The sequence below is a fragment of the Macrotis lagotis genome, chromosome 1 (genome assembly GCF_037893015.1).
Source record: "Macrotis lagotis isolate mMagLag1 chromosome 1, bilby.v1.9.chrom.fasta, whole genome shotgun sequence".
NCBI lineage: Eukaryota > Metazoa > Chordata > Mammalia > Peramelemorphia > Peramelidae > Macrotis > Macrotis lagotis.
In genome coordinates this window covers 220,259,429-220,280,885 of record NC_133658.1, presented here as the reverse complement: position 1 = coordinate 220,280,885, position 21,457 = coordinate 220,259,429, and the positions used below count along the sequence as shown (strand labels likewise).

General features: G+C 35.8%; 1 protein-coding gene across 1 annotated transcript in view; it reads left to right on the top strand.

Moving 5' to 3' along the window:
- SRD5A2 (steroid 5 alpha-reductase 2) overlaps nucleotides 1-16,293 on the top strand; it is a 74,955-nt gene extending 58,662 nt beyond the window's left edge. Inside the window, exons 4-5 of the mRNA XM_074209665.1 lie at nucleotides 9,132-9,282; nucleotides 13,907-16,293. Of these exons, the coding sequence (XP_074065766.1) occupies nucleotides 9,132-9,282; nucleotides 13,907-13,973 (218 nt within the window). The 3' untranslated portion in view covers nucleotides 13,974-16,293. The remainder of the gene's footprint in view (nucleotides 1-9,131; nucleotides 9,283-13,906) is intronic.
- Nucleotides 16,294-21,457: the final 5,164 nt, after the last annotated feature.

The following is a 21,457-nucleotide window of genomic DNA, read 5'->3' as shown; positions in this document are numbered from 1 at the left end:
GGCCTTGGTCAGATGTACAAATGTTGTATACAGACCTCTGTTCTGTTACTGGTATTTTTTCTGGAACACCATATGGACTGACCCTTTCTGAAGCCACACTGACTCTCAGGGAAGTGACCATCTTCCAGGTGAAGGATCAGCCTACTGAGAAGGACTCTGGCAAGAATATTATCATAAATGTCTAAAAGAGAAATACCCCTCTGATTGTCACAGGGCAATCTATTTCCTTTAGCTTATAGAGATGGTGGATGGAGGCATTCTTGAATTCTTGGGTGATAATCTCTTCATGCCATTATAGCCTGGAAAATTTCAGTCAGTTTTTGGATGAGCAATGAACCCCGCACCTGGCAGATCTCTACTTGAATAGACTCAGCAACAGATGCTTTGTCACTTAAAAGGAGCCTAATGTCATTCAAAACCTCTTTTTCAGTTGGAACTTCAACTGGGGCCTAATTGCCTTCAACTTGAGGTCAATGGCTTCTGCATTGAATGATGATAGTCTGTTAAGAACACTATGGAAGTGTTCAGTCCATCATTAATCAAAGTGGATCCATTAGCACTGAGTAGTTGAAATGCACCATATGCTTTTGGCCCATAAATAGCCTTCAGGGCAACATAAAAGCATTTTGGTTTGTTATTGTCTGCATCAAATTGAACTTCACCTGACTTCTTATTTAGCCAAGAGTCCTGCATCTCTCTAAACTTCGCTAGGACTTTCCTTATCTATCTATCTATCTATCTATCTGTCTGTCTGTCTGTCTGTCTGTCTGTCTGTTTATTTATTTAGATTTTTTGCAAGGCAATAGGGTTAAGTGGCTTGCCCAATGCCACACAGCTAGGTAATTATTAAGTGTCTGAGGCCAGATTTGAACTCAAGTATTCCTGACTCCAGGGCTGGTGCTCTATCCACTGCACCACCTAGCTGCCCCAGGACTTTACTTTTGATGGAATTAAATGCTTTCTTCTTAGAAATGGATAAACTATGCTGCTGGTAAACCCTGTGGAGGTATCGTTTTTCATTTAGCAGCTTCTATATTTCCCCATTATTTTCATCAAACCAGTCTTGGTGTTTGCTAGCGTTCTGGCACAGATGAGCAAATGCAGTGCTGTACATGAGATCTCTGAAGGCTGCCCACTCCTTTTCTGTTCCACTGTTGCCAACTGTATGTTGGCTCAGTTTTCCCTCCAAGTTAGTAATAAGCTATTCCCCACTCAGAGAGACACTCTAATCTCTTGACATTAATTCTTGTATTCATCTGGCCTTGGAGCTGCTACTTTGGTTGAATATGAATATTTAGCTTAGGGAGAATGAGTCTGTGATCAGTCCAGCACTCTGCACCATACATTGCTTTTGTCACACTCACATCCTGTCTGTCTCTTCTTATATCTCATAGTCTAAGAGATGTCAATATTTGCTATGAGGGTGCATCTAGGAAATTTTATTGCATTTAGGTAAAAGGAAAACAGTGTTTGTGATGAGAAGGTCATGAGATGCACAAGTCTTTAGTAGAAAGTGACCATTAATGTTGTTGTTTCCAACTCCATTCCTCCAAAGGAATCTCTGCTTTATCTGGTAAACTGATCCTACTTTAGCATTAAAGCCACCCAGAATTATAAGCTTGTCCTCTTTTGGTACATTGATGATAAGGGTCTCCAGGTCTTCATAAAATTTTAATTTCATCAGTGTATGTCATGGAAGCATAGGCACTGATGATGATGATGGCATTGTGTTTTCCTGGAAGTAACAATCTCATTGTCATGACTGTCATTCAAGAATGTTGACTAGACTGATTTTGATTCTTCACAGTGTTCCCTTTCTTTGTGATTACTCTAGAAAAACATATCCAGCTCCAACTTCAGTAAGCTGGCCTTCATTTGCCAGACTTGTTTCACTCAGGGCTGCTATTTGGGTGTCATACCTGCTAAGTTCTTTTGCAACAGGAACTGTTCGTCTTACAGGTCTATGGGATCTTGTGTAGTCTATGAGTATATGCACATTCCAAACACTGATGGTGAGTGGAATCTTATTTGAAGAAGTTTTTGTAGATTTTTTTGTATCTCAACTGAACTGTGGGATTTCCTGTCTGTCTCAGTAATCAGGCCAGGGTTGGGTAAGCAGACAATTTTTAGGACACTTTTTCTAGCACCTTCCTCACATCAGGAAGTGAGCAGTGTTATCCTTTAAAAGACTGTTCAGTTACCCAGGGTACTACGGAATCCCACTGCTGCTTTCAGAGGAGAAATGACCTTATGGCCTGGCTCCCCACGTGCAGGATTGTGACTATAGCTCCAAGTGCTTCTGCACCTGCTGCTTTATCACTTAACTGTTGCCACAGGACTTTGAAGAGTAGTTATGAGTGATTTTTTTGTTGCATGTGTAAATGTGATTTAAGTAAGGTAGAGCTGCATGAAATCAACTACCTCACTCTCTCTTCCAAAGTCATCATGACCCAGCATGCAAGACAGAGTAAAGACAACTGGTAAGAGCTATAGATGCAGTGGATGACCTTGGCATCTTCTATGTCTAACCAAGGTCTAAGCATTTCACAGCACTTCCTTCAGCTGATTTCATGGCCATTGGAATAAATTGTTCTGCTCCACCTATTCCACCAGCGGAAGACTTCACATGCTTGGGGTAGACACCCCCCACTACACACCGATGGGCTTGAGACTCCCTCTGTTACCGTCAACCTGGTTTACCAGCCTGTCAAAGTGGTTTACCAAGGTGTGCCTTTGAGCATGCCACACAGCTTCTTGGAACCACATGTGAGAGTTAGGTGACTGAGGTGGACATCAAAGGTGTACAGCAGCTCTGAAGAGAGCTCAGCAGGCCTCACACTGAGGTACTAGTCTTCCTTGAAAACATCCTACACTCCTATTAGCTCATTATTATTAGCTATATTGATTGATTCAGAATAAAGTAAGGAGATACAGAGAAACAATATATCCAATGACTACAAGAGTGTAATTGAAAAGAAAAACAAAATAAAGTGGAAAAAAGTAGATAATTATGATCAAGCCTGTCCCCCCCACCAAAAGATGACAAATTATTCTTCCCTCTATCCAGAGATATCACTGCACTAGATTGATAAATTGGTTGTTCAGTTATAACTGACTTTTAGTGACCCTATTTGGGATTTTCTTGGCAGAGATATTGGAATGGTTTGCCATTTCCTTTTTCAACTCATTTTAAAGATGAGGAAACTGAGGCAAACAGTGACTTGCTTAGTCACTCAACTAATAATTATCAGTCTGGATTTGAACTTAAGAAAATGTGTTTTCCTGCCTCCCAAACTTGTGCTCTATTCACTGTACCACCTAGCTGCTCTGATATGTTTGCTAGTTTTATTGAATTTCTTTCTCTTTCTCTCTTTTTTATTCTTTATTCTAAAGAATGTTTTACTTAGTGTGGAATAAAGGAGAAATATTATAGAATTGATAGTGATACAAAAATAAAATATATTAATTGGACTAATTTTCTCCCCTGTCCCTACCCTGCCATTCCAGATGATTATAAGTTAAGGGCAAGTACTTACTTTTTCCCTGAACAGTGATTTCATTGGTATGGAACTCTCCTGGTGAGGTAACTCTATCTATCAAGGAAGACTGGCATAGTTTAGGGAAGTTATTAGGGAAGTTAGGAGTTAGGAGTACCAATAAGTATTCTTATTGGCTATGTGGTCTTGGGCAGGTTACTTAACCCAGATCGTCTCAATAAAAAAGCCATTGGGGCACTGGGAGGTAAATATCTTTTCAAGACTCTTACACCTACCTATAAATGTTAGATTTTTTTAAAACATAGTTTTTTTTTTTAAATTCAGACTGGCTCTCTATGTGATCATATATCTGACTTACAGTAGGCACTCAAAAAATCTTGTTGAATTGAATTAAATTATTAAATTGAAGTGACATGTTACCTTAGTGAACATCTTTGTAGGATCATAGACTTGAGAGGGAAGGTACCTTGGAAAAAAAAGAGTACAACCTCTCATTTTACAGGTGAAGAAACTGAAGTCTTTACTCCTGTTTGTGTCATGGACTCCTTGGGCAGCCTGGTAAAGCCTGTGGGTCACTTCCCAACATAATGTTTTTAAATGCACAAAATAAAATGCAAAACATTACAAAGAAAACAAATTATTTTGAAATACTATTGTCAAATATATATATATATACAAGTATGTTTATATATATTCATATATATCTGAACATATACACATATCCATCTCTATCTATACATAGATATATAAATAATTAAAAAGAATAAGTTCATGTACTCCAGGGTTGGGACTATAAGTAACTTGCCTAAGGGAATAAGTGGAAGAACTGGAATTTGTACTCAGATCCCAAGACTTTAAATTCAAGACAATGGACTGCACTATCTCACCATGTTTATTGAATCATGCAGTAATTTTCTTTTTTGTTTTTTTATATAGCTTTTTATTTTTCTCAAATGCAGATAAACAAAGAATTCTAATATTATTTTTCTTTGAAATTCTGAGTCCCCAATCTCTCCCTCCCTCTCTCCCAGCCCTACTCTCTAAAAAGCCAATCAATTTATATAAATTATACATAGTCATGCAACACATTTCCACATTATCCACAAACAGTAATTTCCAAAGTTGATAACAGGCAGAGTTGTGTAAAAATTATAGTCCTATCCACAGTTTAGATTGGGGTCACCTAGGAGGATAAAATCATATATGTGATCAATTTGATTGGTCTGGTTAACCATGACTTGGAAAGATGGGCTGGGGATGCTAAGGAGCCTGATAGCTACAGAATCATATGCTCATTTAGTAAATAAGCATTTAAATGTCCTTTGTGTGCAGAACACAGATCAAAGTCCTGAGGAAGTTAGAAAACATATAAAAAAACACAGTTCCTGACCTCAAGAATACAGATGAGTTATAAAATAAAAGAGCAATATGTTTTTATATTTGTGTATGTATTTATATCACAAATATTTATTTATACCATATATAATTATGTGTATATATTTGTTTATTGGTTCTGACTTATGCTTTTAGCAATTGGGAGAACTCAGTATGGAAGCCCCATTCACTAATGTAGATTGACAACTCCTTTGCAACTTTTAGTCTTATTTGTTTTCTAATAGAACTGAAGGGTTATTTGCCTTTTCCATGAGCAAACAACCAGTGTATGTCACTGACAGATCTTCCAAGTCTGCCCCATTCCAAGCTCAGCTTTCTTTCCACCCATTGTATGACCTCTCATTAGCTATTGCTAATAATCTTGTTGATATTTTGTATTTGTATCATAGTACATTATTAAAGAGTGGCAAAAAACATTGTGAATTTGTTTAGAGGTAAATCATTACCAGAGACTGAGAAGGAGAGCATTTCATGTATGAGGAACAGCCTGAGTGAATATTTGATGGATAGAATACAGGTTAATTTGACTAGAACACAGATTTGCAGAGATATTATATAAGGCTACCCAGGTAGGGTAAGGTCAGATTGTGTAAGATCTTGAATGTCAGGCAAAGAACTTTATTGGAGAGGTAAGAAGGTACTATTGACATTGGCGGGGGGGGGGGGCAGATGAGTGACATGACCAAATTTTTCTACATAAGAATTATTTGTCTGGTAACTATTTGAAAGGCGAATTGGAATCAGAAAAGAAGGGAAGCAGGAGGACCCAGGAACATATTTTTACAACTTTTTTCATTCATTATTTTTGGTTCTGATCAGCTGGGACAGTTCCTGGATCATAGTAGGGGCTTAGTAGCACTTAAACCTGCTTGCCTTATTTTCCTCATCTGTAAAATAAACTGTAGAAGAAATGACAAACCTCTCTGGTAACTTTGCCAAGAAAACCCCAAGTGGGTAATGGAAGAGTGAGACAAGATGGGTATAGTACGAGCATCAGAGCTAAGATTTGAGCCCAGGTTCTCTGTCTTAGGTGGAGAGAACTGTGAGAATCATGGCAGAGATGCAATCAACAGGAACTGTTGATTGGTTATGAATTTGAGTGAGGGTGCATTGTTCCAACCTTGTTTTTTAATTACAATCATTTTCTGCTGCTTTTGTGTTTCTGAACAACTGAAGGGTAAGCATAATGTTTCATAAACTTTGATCTAGTGAGTTAAAGATTAAAAAAAAACCCAGAAAAATCTATAAATGACAAGATTCCAAAAGGTGGTAGTTATTGTTAGCATTTGAAAATTATGTGAACACACAATATTCCAGAAAGAAAGACTTTGGGTTGCGACTTTCCAAATTTTGGACTTGCAGGAAAAAAAAAGTTTGTTGAACACTTTGATTAAGTTTAAACTGTTTGTTGATTTTTAGTCAAAGCTTGAATTCAAGCATGTTTTCACATTATACACTGATGTTAGGAATATAGTCAATCTTCTTCTAAGAGAAAACCAAACATTCAAAATTAATAGAATCATAGTTCCTGTAAAGGGAAGGTGAACTTATCTTTTTTTTTTTGCATTAGGATTCTGTAAATCAAATTTCCTTCCAGCAGGGGACTGTAAATGTCAAAACATCACCTGATTGATGTTTTATTTTTTCAGAATTTATTTTCGTAGCTTAAATGTCATGTATTTTTAAAACTGTATGATCAACTGGGCTGCTATTTTGTAATGGATTCTTTTTCAATTTTTGAGTTTGCAGAGTAGAGGTAGAGAGGAGACTTAGTATGGTTTTTTAGGGTGAAACTGAAGTCACTTAATCATCTTTGAGTCAGAAGACCTGAGTCTGAGACTGGCCTCAGCCATGCTCAGACTTGGTAACCTTGGTCAAGCTATCTCACCAGCCTGAAGCTCATTTTTCTGTAAAATGGGGATAATAGTTATGTTATCCTCTACTTTCCTGGGTTGTGAGGAAAACATTGATAAACTGTGAAATAGTATGCAAACTCTTCTGCAGCTTAGTGTTATTATACTTATAGGTAGGTTCTTAAGGAGACATCTTTATCAAAGTCCTGAAGAAAAGTTAATGGCAGAGAGGCACTAATTAATGACAGAGAAGGTTTGGATAAACTCCATTAAGGAGACAGGCAAGTCCTCATATTCCTAGGTCATTAGACAAAATTTCCAAGAGTATCAGGATAATACTGTTCCTTTCTTTTCTATGTCCCTTAAAGGATACATTACTCTATGGAACATCTATAGCTATAGCCATACCTATATCTGGAGTTATTTCTATCTAGAATCATCCTCATTTTCAGATTAAAACATATGTACATTTATATGAATATATGTTTCATATCACATATGCATTTATTTATATAGATAAATAAATGTATTGCTTTACATGTTTTATTGATGCTTTTTTGAAAACACTATTGCCACTTTCCAATAATAGACCCATCCCCTTTGAAACTTTCTTTATAACAAAGTATTCAATGTGCTTTTTTCCTGTCAGATGGGGATCTTTGTGTTTATTAATTATGGTGAATTAGTTATTCTTTTAATATTTTATTCTATTTTAAGCCTTGTTACAAGGACAATTCAGATGGAATGGGGAGGAGGGAAAGATATATTCAGAATCTAATGTGATATAAAAACAGAAGGTATCAATAAAATTAAATGAATGGCAAAAAAAGAAAGCAAACCAAACTAAAACATTGATCATTTCCACATCTACAGTCCATCACTTCTCTGAGAAAAGGTATATGTTTCATTATCAGGGAGCTGGAGTTAAGATGGATTTTCCCAATCTTTAGAGTTCATATGTTATTTTCATTTTTATTACACTAGTCATTGTGCTGATTGTTCTCTTGTTTCATTTAAGTATTCCCATTTCCTGAATAATAACAATGATGATGATGATGATGATAATAATAATAATAATATAGCTATCATTTATATGGCTCTTTAAGGTTTGCAAGATATTTTGTAAACATTATCTTAATTAAAATAATGAATAATTGACATTGGTACAGTTGTATTCAAATGCGTTCATTTGTCACAATTTGTCTGGTTATCATGCAATTGATCATTACTCAATTTGTTTTTAGCTGTTTGTTCATTTGTTTTTTGTTCCTGCAAAATGTTTTACTTTAAGTATTTTTGATTATGTGGATCCTTTCCTTCTAACACTGTGTATGTGTGTGTGTGTGTGTGTGTTTCTTTGTAGATATAGCCATGTGTATGTGTATTTGCACGCATGTGTGTATGTGTGTGTGTGTGTGTGTGTGTGTGTGTGTGTGTGTGTGTGTGTGTTTTTCTGGGAAAATGTTCCCTTGTCCTCTGGAATAGAATGATTTTGAATAAAGTCCATACCAACTTCCATGTACTGTAATCTATGCAAAGGAGCACTCAGCTTCTATGCATTATTAACAAAAATCATAAAACTAGTTTTAGATAGAGGAATTAGCAGAAAAAGAAACATCAATATGTCAAGGATCTGTGATTTCATAGGTTCATTAGACCTTTAGACAGAAGCTCAGGGAGATTAATGGACTAGTCCATCATCATACAGCTAGTAACTCTTAGAGGCAAGATTTCAAACCAAATGTAATTGAGTCTAGGTTCTCAGAGAAAGAAAAGAGAAATAAGTGAACAAGAATGAATAAGAATAACTCTTGTTCTGCTTTTAGACAGACTGAGATAGAGGTAGATCGATGACTAGGTGGAGGCAGGAGGATCAAATCAAATCTGGCCTCAGACACTCACTAGCATGATGGTATTTGCCTCAGCTTTCTCAAATGTAAAATTGGAATAATAATGGCACCTACAATCCTATGAGGATCAAATGAGATAATATTAAGTACTATCTCAGTACTTATTCCCTTCCTTTTGGGAGTTGACTGTTGGATTGAAGGAGACTGTTAATCTTCAGTGAACCTTAGGCCCTGGAACAATCAAAGGTTGGATTGCTTTTTTTTTTTTTTAAGTGAAAGAACGATTTCTGGTGACAAAATAAGCTAGTTTCTGCTAGATTTCAAGTTAAAAGTGTATCTTAGAGGCCAGAGATCAGTGGGGAGATCTGGACTTCCAAGAAGAGGGTCATAGCTAAGCAATACTGCCTGGGTTTCTATACACAACTTGGATTAAACCACCTTAACCGTTTGACTGTTTTTTTTTTTTGAGTTGGGGGGGAGGTTCTAATTCTTGTGATGATTGTGTTGACTTGAATGTTTGAATCTTATAAATATAGGAGGATTATTCACTTATATATCTGGAGCCAATTACTTCGGTGAGATTGTGGAATGGATTGGCTATGCCATGGCAACCTGGTCATTCCCGGGCATGGCCTTTGCCTTTTTCTCCTTATGTTTTCTTGGAAAAAGAGCTTATCACCATCACAGGTAAGCCCCAAGAGAAAATTTATTTCCTATAAATGCAATTATTTGGTTGGCAAAGTTGAATATTTCGTTTAATTTTGGACAGGGAAAGGAAAATTTGACTTTCTGGGCTTTTGCTTTCTTTAACTTTGACTATATGATGAAGCTAAATCTTTTTCAGGTGAGGTTCAACTCACATGGACAGCTAGATGTCACAGTGGATAGAGCACCAGGCCTGAAGTTAGGAAGATCTGAGTTCATATCATTCTTTAGTCACTTACCAGCTGTGTGACCTTGGGCAAATCACTTAACCCACTTTGCCTCAGTTTCCTCATCAGTAAAATGAGCTGCAGAAGAAAATGGCAAATCCCTCTAGTACCTTCACCAAGGAAAACTCGGAACAGGCTCAAGAAGAGTTGACTACAATTTAACAATAAAATAAACCCACGAATATGTGGTTTTGAATCAAGCTTATTTTGATCAAATGTTTCTTCGAAGTGTTACTTGATATGTTTGAGAGGTGAAAAAATCTCACAGAACTCTGGAACATACATGACTTAATATGTTGAGTTCTAAGTGTCAGCTTAGGAAAGCTGCTGAGAAACTGGAGGATGACCAGGACAATGAAGGGTCTTGAGTTCAGGTCATCTGAAGACTGACTGAAGGAAATGGGAAAGTTTTCATAAAAAAAAAGAATAGAGTTGTTTTGTTTGGTCCTAGAAGGTAAAATTAGGAACAATGGATGGAAGGCATAGGTGTGTGCTGAATTATATTATTTTTTCAAATATGAGAAGTGCTAGATGACCTAAGAGGGTCTTGCTTGCTCTGAGATAGTATAGTTCTAATCTATTGCAGGACAATTGATGGACAAACATTTTAATGGAGAATAATAATGTTGCTCTCAGAGACAGGGTTGGAAAAAGGGGGTGGTGGTTGGTAGATTGGTACATGAACTTGGTGAAATGGAGGGTTTGAGGTTAAGTATGATCCAGTGAATGTTTATCTGTAAGAGTTCAGGGTCACAGGAGCAATACCTTCAGATCTGGATGGAGGTAGAGGATAGAGAGCAATCAGTATGGCATAGAGATGACTGGGATGTGTCAAAAAAGACCTGATATTTCTAGTCAAACTATTCATTAGTTCCTCTGGACAAGAATAAGCCCAATTTATTAGCTGGAGTCATCATCTTATTCTCTGTGTTTTTGTGAAACTCCTCTCATTGTTATAGAGTTACAAGATACTAAAACTGGAAGGGGCTTTAGATTTTTTGGCATAAATTTTTCATTTTCAGGAGCAGCTAGGTTGCACAATGGATAGAGCACTGGCCCTGGAGTCAGGAGGATGAGATCAAATGCTGCCTCAGACACCTAATACTTAGTTGTGTGATTGTAGGTTAACCCCATTGCCTTGCAAAAACTAACTAAATAAATAAATTGTTCATTTTCTAGCTGAGAAAATTGCAAATCTGAAGGGCTAAGTGATTTATTCAGGAGTGAGTTGTTCTGAGATTTAAACCTACTTATTTTGACTTTCAAATTTAGTCTTTCCAATGTGTAACAATTATTAGTGTAGTAGAGTTAAAGAATCAAGTTACATAGTGAAAAGAACAGCATGCTTAAAAATGGAGAGGAAAAACCCATTGTCAAGCATAATGAGTCTGTTAAAATAGTTTTCCAGTCTTCCTCTCAGGTTCTCTTGTGGGATCGGGATGACACTAGACTCTCAAAAAAAGTTATAGAAATGAAGAATGAACTCTGGTAGGCCCTACCAAGCTGTAGACTTTTCAAGTATAGTTCCACTGAAAAATTGTAAGACTTTTATCTGAAACTCAATATCATTAATTTCAGAAAAGTTCATCATCTAAAAGTGATCAACAAAAATTTATTTTTGCAAGGTAACAGGGTTAAATGACTTGGTCAAGGTCACACAACTAGATAAGTGTCTGAGATCAAATTTGAACTCAAATCATCTTGTTTCCATGGCCAGTGCTCTATCCACCAAACCACCTAGCTGCCCTTACAACCTTTTTTTTAGCCTTAGCAAGTAATAAGTAATAAGTAATGTTGAATGTCTCCAATGCAGAGAGGGGATTGGGTCTGAAATGAGGGAGGGAGGAGATAGTCACAAAGATGAAGTCACATATCTTTGAAGTAAAATCTATAGAAGCAAACCTAGTTCTTAATCTAATATATCTTAAAATAATTCTAGTTTTGCTGGGATTCCAGTTAAACTATTGGTTTTGATTTAGTTTACAAACAGTTAATAGTACTAGGTTTATTTCTTTTTTCTTTTTTTAAAAATATTTTATTTATTTTGAGTTTTACAATTTTTCCCCTAATCTCACTCCCTCCCCCCACCCCACAGAGAAAGCTATTTGCCAGTCTTTACATTGTTTCAATGGTATACATTGATCCAAATTGCATGTGATGAGAGAGAAATCATATCCTTAAGGAAGAAGCATAAAGTATAAGAGATAGCAAGATCAGACAATAAGATATCATTTTTTTTTCTAAATTTAGGGTAATAGTCCTTGGTCTTTGTTCAAACTCCACAGTTGTTTCTCTGGATATAGATGGTATTCTCCATTGCAGACAGCCCCAAATTGTCCCCGACTGTTGCACTGTTGGAATGAGTGAGTCCATTAAGACTGATCATTGCCCCCATGTTGTTGTTAGGGTGTACAGTGTTTTTCTGGTTCTGCTCATCTCACTCAGCATCAGTTCATGAAAATCTTTCCGGGCTTCCCTGAATTCCATCCCTCCTGGTTACTAATAGAACAATAGTGTTCCATCACATACGTGTACCACATTTTGTTAAGTCATTCCCCAATTGAAAGACATTTACTTGATTTCCAGTTCTTTGCCACCACAAACAGGGCTGTTATGAATGTTTTTGTATAAGTGATGTTTTGTTTCCTGCTATTGCACCTAGTATTAGGTTTATTTCTAATGACTTGCTGCCAACTCACTACTCTCCAACATACACTCACGCAACTGACTCTTTAAACTTATGTGTAGGGATTAATGGTTATCCCTATGAAAGAACATCTTTCCATTGATTTTAGCCAGTTGAGATCTTTGAGGATTTTGATACTGTCATATAATATATTAGCTCTACTTACTGTTTTTTTTAACAATAGAACTGATAACTGTGCCTTCTATTCCTTCATTAAGTTTCTCATAAAAATTTTGATTAGAATAGAACCAAATATAGACTGACAGAGAGCATCCCCAAGGCTGATATTGCTCTACCAATCAGTTTCCTTTGGCTCAATTGCTTAACTTATTGGAGATTCAACTAACCCTGCTACCAGTTAGCTTTATCTTCTCCTCATTTAAGTACTTTCTACTTAGAATAGTGCCAAATCTTCCTTATCTCCTCCTTATCTTACAAATAGGCAGGATCATGTAGACTTTGCAAGTCCTCATGACTCATCCATTAAACCTTATTTGGAATTTTCACAAGAATAACTAGAATTAATCACTTCCCTCTTCTTTGACCAACTTAGTAAAGCAAGAAAACTTGCCAGAAAGGGAGATAGTTTAGGTCTGGGCATTTCCAGGATTTTTGAATAACCCCTGGCAGAAAGTACATCACTAAGTCTACATTTAAAGGATTTGGTTTATCTGCTGGTCAGTGAATCACAGAGCTATGATAAATACTGGAAGAATTTCTTGACTCAGAAAAGATATATTATCAGAAATGAAATGGGATTTTCAACAGGAGAGTCCTGGGTAAAGTCAGACTTGATTTTATATGTAGGTTAAGTTCCTAGTCAATCACATGGTGTGATTTTTATATTCCTAGACATTCTCTCACTGTCAGTTACCCAACAATGTTTCCTGATCACTGACCAAAATTTAACTGCTTGTTGCTTTTGTTTAAAACTGTTTAGATTCAGATAGCCCAAGGAGAGTTCACACTTTAAGTTGGTTATTTGTTTATGGTATAAAAAAGTTTCAGATGTATTCCTTTCTTTTGGCTCTAAGTGCTATGGGAAGGAGAAAATATAAAGGCACTGGTACTTGAAAGAAGTAGGGAGGGGAGAGGGCAGAAAGAGGATGCTGAGGGTATCTAAATTTTATTTTCACATACTTTATGTTCATTGCTGACTGTGATTATTTGTGTCTCTATTACTTGCCTGACCTAGATCAAGCTAACACTTTTGCATGGATATTAAGTCATCTCCTTCCTTGGCTTAGTTTATAATAAGTAGTCAAATGGCTAAGGTAGGTAAATAAAGCAGAAGAAAAATGTCTAAATAATTATAGGAGACACTACAATATTAGAGCTAGGATATCTACCTATTATAATCCAATCTTCTCATTTTACAGATGAAAAGAATGAAATTTTGAGACATAAAATGATTTATACAGAATCATTATAGCCAGGGGAAATGACAGAACCTAGATTAAAATCCAGGTCTTCTGATTCTAAATTCAGTGTTCCTTTTGCAAAATAACATCCTCATGTCATTTTGTGACAATTATTTGTGGAATGACTCCTGAATCAAAAAGGATGGCCTACAATGCATTAATTCTGTCATTCACTTTCATTTTGCATGAGGGAGCAGAATATCAGCATATTTCATTCATCTCTTGCCCATCACTTAACCAAACTATTAATTATGTTCTTTCTTTCCATCTAGGTTTTATCTCAAGAAGTTTCAAGAATATCCTAAGTCTCGGAAAGCTCTGATTCCTTTCATATTTTGACATCAGAGATGATAGAAGATGGAAACCTTTCAAGCTGCTGAACTTGACAGCTGAATTCTACTGTAAATAATAATAATAATAATAATAATAATAATAATAATGATGATGATGATGATGATGATGATGATGATGATGATGATGATGCTAGCCTTTATAGAGAGCTTTTAAATTTGTGAAGTGCTTTACAAGTATTATGTCATTTGATCCTCATAACAACCCTGTAAGATAGGTGTAATTATCATTACTATTTTACTGATGAGTTAACTGAGTCTGAGAGAGGTTAACTAAAATTTTCTAGTGTTTTAGGATGGATTTACAACTTAGATTTTCCTAACTCTATGTGTAGCACTCTAGCCACTGTGCCATAGCTGCCATAGCTGCCATAGCTGATGACTTGAACTCTCCAAGTTAAGCTTCTTAATCTGATGACTGGAGACCTGACTATGTTCAGTGGTGTACCTTCCCATCTTGCTCAATATTCAACGATGCCATCTTTTCTCAAAATTTGAATGATGTTCCTTTCCAAATGGGAACTCTTTATGGCCTCTTCTGAAGTATAAAATTCTCTCTCTCTCTCTCTCTCTCTCTCTCTCTCTCTCTCTCTCTCTCTCTCCCCTACTCTACATATATTTCTTAGTAGTCCACTCACAAAGCCTTATTGGCTAAGTCAACCCTAACCAACACTCCTCATGAAATTAAAAAAAGTGATTTTTGGGGTTGGCTAGGTGGTGAGTAGATAGAGCACTGGCCCTGGAATCAGGAGTACCTGAGTTCAAATCCAGCCTCAGACACTTGATAATTACCTAGCCATGTGGCCTTGGGCAAGCTACTTTAACCCCATTGCCTTGCAAAAAAACCAAAACAAAACAACAACAACTAAAAAAAAGTGATTTTGACAGATTGATATCTGTGTCCCATCCCCTTTCTTCTTTCCCCTAAAAGTATGTGTGTGTGTGTGTGTATGTGTGTGTGTGTGTGTGTGTATGTGTGTGTGTATTTATGTGTAGAAGATGGAGAGACCTCTCATTAATTACTACTTTAGCACTTTAAAGATCTATGTTTTCACTGACATGGGTATGCCTTTCACCAATGGAAATCAATTCCCCTTCCTGACTTAGTAGCTTAATCTTTATGGGTTGCTTTTAGAGAGGCAATATGGCATAGTGAACAGAGTATCAAACTTGACATCAGGAAGATCTGAGTTTGAATCCTGACTCTTTTATTTGCTAGCTATGTGACTGTGGGTAAGTCACATAACCTCTGTATCTCAGTTTCCTTATCTGTAAAATGAGGCCCTTAGACTAGTTGGCCTTCCCATGGTCAGCTCTCTGTTGATGAACTTCTTTGAATTAACATACTATTCCTTGGAGAACCGACATGGAACCTGTCACTGACATTGTCTCCAGGAAGAATAAGGACAGTAGAAGAAGTGAAAAATAAAGAAACAATAATGTTAAGATATGGATAGTCCTAGAGTTTGCACCTTCTTCAACCCTTCTAAAAAATATACCTTTTCCTCAAAGAAGCTTTGAAAGTAAACTTTTTGTGATTTGTTTTATTGAGCATGAGGTTTATAGGATAAAGTATATGTCTGATATGTCTCTCTCCTCAATCACCTTCATCAGTGAGAGATCTATAACTGTAAGAGGAGGCAATGGGTGTTGTAGGGATAAGAAAAGATGATTGTATATTTATGCTAAGTCAAGAAATCTATAGGAAACTTGTATATATCCTTTATGAAAATTTTACAGAAGATTGTGAACAAAATGATGATATAATAAAAGAAGATATTGGAAGTTACACTCATATATGATATCACTGACTTTTTGAAAATGATGACTATTGTCCCACTTTAAAAAGCTTTTAAATGCTTAATTAAATTTAATTAAAACAATACATTTTTAATTTAATATTTTTATTATTACCTTCATTTTTCAAATATACTCTTCCCTTACATCTTCTATAATCCATGACTCAAAATGAAGAATAAAATTAAGAAAAGCAGTTAGACAAAACCAGTCAATGCAGCAATAATTAACAATTCTAGTCCATGATCTCCTACCTCTGTAAAGGAGTACTGATTTTCCCTTGATAACTATAAATTAGATATCTTTTAGTAGAGATTGTACTCATACATGAATATAAGAAGACATTTAACCAATTTCACGCCAAGTCAGGGTTCCCACATTGGCCTGGGAATCTATATGAATCTTCACAATTCCAGTTGATGAAATTTTCACCCTTTCCAGTTCTCACTTCTTCAAGCATACACACAAACACACACACACACACACACACACACAATACATAAACATATATGCATTCACATACACATTCTTGCACACAATTTGATCATGGTCTGTAGTTCAGATGTTGATAATCCATAGAAATGACCCTTGATGATTGACTGACAAGTATAGAAATGCCAGTCATCTTATCTAGTACAGATATCTCTATCACCAAATTTAATAACATTTCAAATATCTATGATTTCATTGACATGGTTATGCCTTTCACCAATTGAGATCAATGCCCCTTCATGATTTAGTAGCTAATCTTTGTGGGTTGCTTTTAGAGAGACAGTATGGCATAGTATCCAGAGCTGAAACTCAGTCCATCAACAACATAGGGGATTTTTTTTAATGTTATAATGTTCATTATTCATTAAAATATTTTTACATACAACATTTTCTGGTGCTAAACTGCATAAACTAAGAGTAGGAAAAATTTTACATGCAGGATTCTCATATAGATCCCCTTTTAGTGAATACTGCTGGAATACTGCATGTAGGAGGAAAGCATCCTTGGAAAGAAATGAGTTATTTAACTGAAATACTGACTACTTTACTTTTTGTTGAAGAAGTGATTTTAGAAAGGGGTGTTGGTTCTGAGTTTGGCCCTTAAATAGTTGTAAAACCTTGGACAAATCTCTGAAACTCCCTCATGGTTTCAGTTTCCTCATGGAGGAAAGAAGAGATGGAGATGAACAATAGATAAGGAGAAAAGGATAGGTCAACCAACAAACACTATTAAGACACACATATATGGTCACATATAAGAGGCACTGTGGCATTTTGAAAAGAAAACTGAATTTTGAGTTAGAAAGTCCTGGGTTCAAATCCTGTGTCTAACATATACTAGTTGTGTGAATAAGGCAAATCACTTACCCTTTTTGTGATCAAGGCAATTCTTTAAGACTCCAAGCTGCAGAGGATATGTTGACCTGCATTGGTAGGGATTGCTTTGTTGTGGAGATTTCTCTGTACCAATGAAATCTCAAGTCCAATCCCTCTTCTTAGGTGCTAGATATTGAGGATACAAAGACATCTTATCCTAAAGGAGCTTGTATTATTATTTTTTTTTGCAAGGCAAATGGGATTAAGTGGCTTGCCCAAGGCCACACAGCTAGGTAATTATTAAGTGTCTGAGACTGGATTTGAACCCAGGTATTCCTGACTCCAAGGCTGGTGCTTTATCCACTGCACCACCTAGCCGCCCCCAAGGAGCTTGTATTATATAAAGGAAATAACATGTAAACATATGAGTATGATTTCCTTGCCCTGCCTTTCTCACAAAGGGCTGATATACATTATATGATTGTGCATTGTAAACCACACAACTTATTATGGGTAAGGTAGGTGGATGATTAAAAAGAGCCAATGGAGAGCACTGAACAGAGAAGCCCTTATGAACTTTGGTTGACCCAGGTGAACAGCAGCATCTCATCAAAGGGCATAGGTATATTATAAAACTATTCAAAGAGTTCATTTACAATCAGTCTCAGAACTGGGAAGGTCCTTGAGGGAGCATGCAATCTTGACTTCCTCCAGTGTAGGGGCTCTTTACATTTTTCATATGTCATTAATCTCCTAGGCAGTCTAGAGTGGACTTCTTCTCAGAAGGGCGTTTTTAAATGAATAAGATGAAATCCATAGGACTACAGAGACAATTAACTTTATTGATATACAACTAATTAAGTATTTCTTAAAAGATCATGAATGTCAAGATCCTAACCCATAATCTAGGATACTTTTTTGGAGGAAGGTCTCTAGAAGATTTTGATATTTGGGAAGACTTGAATTTTTACAGAAGGCATTAAATGCAATTTAATTAACCAGCAAAATGCAGAGTAATGAGAATTTCAGCAAATACCTGGCATCCTTATAAATTTCTTTTGAGAAATGAATGGTAATCTGGGGGAATCTAGTGCCCAGTACAGGAACTCAGTCCATCAACAACAGAGAGGATTTGGTAGGCCTGGAAAAGGCCTTGTTGAGGATTTGTCCATACAAAGAAGGGTTTTGTTATATTAATAAATATCTCTGAAAGATATTGCCATTTCATCATTTTTTGGCATAAATAAAAATGCATGGAACTCTGGAGAATATTTTAAGGTTGTTAAGCTATGATTCTTCTTCCCTCCCTTCTCCCCCCAACCCCCCCCCCAATAAAAATAAACAAACATGTATCTTGGATTATTATGGTGCTGTTTCCTTTCCCTTACTATCTGGCCTCCCTTTTTCAAACCTTTTAAAAGTAAGGTATGAATACCTTGGAGTTATTCTGATTGAATCTAGAGGTCCAAGGGAAAGCAAAGTAAGTCAGTTATCTCATGAATTAGTTAGATTAGAGAACTTCTAAGATACCTTCTACCTCCAAATGATTCTGGGAGATTCTAGTTTTTTTGGTTTCAGTTCTTACTATTGCAAATATTTCCATAGTGCGGAAATCAAAAAAACCTAAACCAAAACCACCCTTCTTTAAACAACTTTGAAAATGACCTTCCTAAAAGGATTCTGCTAAAAATATTATATGTGGGTATTTTGATGAATTCATGATTTCATTGATGTGGTTACATCTTCCATGAATGCAGATCTCAGCCACTCTGAATCTCCTCACCCCATGATACTCCTGAAAGGATGTTATCCCTGGCCTGTGCAGGAGGTGGGTTTTGCTATTTCCCAAATGAGACTTTAGGTTTTAAATTTTTAAAATTCTTATCTTTAAAGTAAAACAAAAGAAATTTTAGGTTATACATGAAGTTTATTCTCTAAGATTTATCATAAAACTTATATGTAGAAAACATCATTAAAGATAACTACATTGAGTTTAATGATAGACGAGACATCACAAAAAGAGTCAAACAATCAGGTTACACATTAGTGCATAAAGCTGTCATTGATTACTTTATGATCCTCTTAGCCATTCAGAAGGTCTATTTTCTGTCAGAAGTGACAAAGATCCAGTTAGTAGGACTAGGTTCTCCTTTCTGACTTGTTATTTTATGTTTATCAGATATGTTATAGACAAATAAACATGATATTTCTTCTTTTCTAAAATGTCATAAGAATAACAACTTATTTAGGTTTTTAATAGAAATAGCCAGACCAGTTTTTGGCCTTTTCAGGATGGTCTTCATCTAAATTGTTGACACAACTGGGTAAGCCAACTTGTAGCTGCAACTAGAGGGTGACCAGGCTAATACAGAGACAGAACTCACCTTCAGATTTATATTTGGAGAGATATAAGATTTTAGAAACTTCACTTTCACAAGGAACTTGGATTCAATTCTGGAAGATTGACCCAAAGAGAAAGGATTGAGATCTTTTCTCAGATTTTCTGGTTCATTATGCCCCAACTTCAAGATCCTAAGGGAAAATCTTTTAAATAAATTTTAGATATGTCTAGAATCTCCCCCCAAATATTTTTTATATCTTTGAATAAAAATTATTAAATATTAGATATTCAAATATCATTCAGGTAACCTTTTCTTTCCTCAACTGCAAAAAAATCTTAAAAGAAAAGATTCATAAGGATCCATGAACACATACTTTAAACATGAAACATTTTCTCCTTGGAAAAAACTAGAGTACAGTTGTAGGAATCACCTTCATTGTCAGTTGACACCCCGAAACTCTGGAACTTTCTAGTTTATAATTATTACCAGAGTTGGAAATGTTCATCTCTCAGAATTGCTGTTCACTGGTCTGGTCCAGAAGTAAAAATTGCATATTTCTGGGCCTCAGTTTCCTTGGCATCTGTAAAATAAGGAGGTTAATCTAGATCACAAGCTCTTGAGCTAGAATCTAGAACTTGTTTTTGTTTGTTGGTTTGCTTTTTTTTATAATATTTTACTTTTTGCCAATTACATGTAAAAATAATTTTTATCTTTTTTTAAATTTTGAGTTCTGAATTCTCTCCCTTCATCTCTTCCATCATCCCTGAGATATCAAGCAATTGGATGTCATTTATATAGGAACTTTAAAAATATTGTGATTACTGTATTTTAATATAATTGCCTTTGTAATCATATATATTCAAACATTTAAAAATGTTATTCTGAGAAAGGTTTTTACAAACCACCAGAATGCCAAGAGGGACTCTTAAACCCATGTCTAGATGGTTATTCTGCTCCCTGTCAGCTCCAAATCCTTTGGTTGTCTTAAGACAATGATAGGAAATTTCCATAGAAATTGTATTCTGCTACTATTCTTCTCTGTGAATTTAAGATGATGAAGTCTATTTCTAAATTGAATTTCTTGGGGGGAAAAAAGCCCATACCTTTTTTAGATAAGTACAGTATAATAAACCTTATTCAATCTTTATTCTTTTTTGATTGCTGAAGAATTGACAGTGTCTGGTGCCACTATTCTGAACCTCATTTTAGGTGTCTTCTCATAGTAGGGCATGCCATGACATTTTGCTTTGCATTAAGTAAATCCTAGATTTCAGTTTAGGATCAGAAATTTAGAGCAGAGAGTGACATTAGATATTATTTTGTTCAATGCTATTTGATGATCCATAGACATTTCCAACTTAGTATATCCAAAAATTCATTATCTTTCTCCCAAAATTTACAAATTTTAAAGAGCTTTATAAATGCTCGTTATTTTGGTTGTATTAGCTGTTGTTCAAAGGCCACTACTGCCCTAACTCAGGTCATCATCACCTTTGCCCGAATTATTGCCACAGTCCTATTGGCTTCTCTATCTTGGTTTCTCTATCTCAAGTTTCCTCCCTTTCCAATCCTTCCTCCAACTGTGTCAACATGATATTGTAAAGCATAGGTCTAACATATCATTCTCCTATTTAATAGCCTCCATTGATTACTTATTACCCTTTGTCATTTAAAATCCTTCACAACATGATTTCAACATTTCCAGATTAATTATTACATATTTCTCCTCTCTTGTATTGTCTAATAAAAATGATTTCTTGCTGTTGGCATTCTAATCCCTAGCTCAAAGTGTCTTTGAAGGGCTGTTCCTCATTCCTGAAATTCCCTCTCAGTTTATTTCCATCCTTTAGAGGTCTCTAGTTACCTTCAAAAGCTAGCTCAAGTGCCATGGTCTCTCCTGTAATGGTTAGCTACTAATGTTCTTCCTCTGAAATAACCTTGATTTGATTTTGTAACATATTTGTTGCTTTTCTTATTAGAATGTAAGCTCCTTGAGGGCAGGAATAGTTTTAAATTTTGTGTTTGT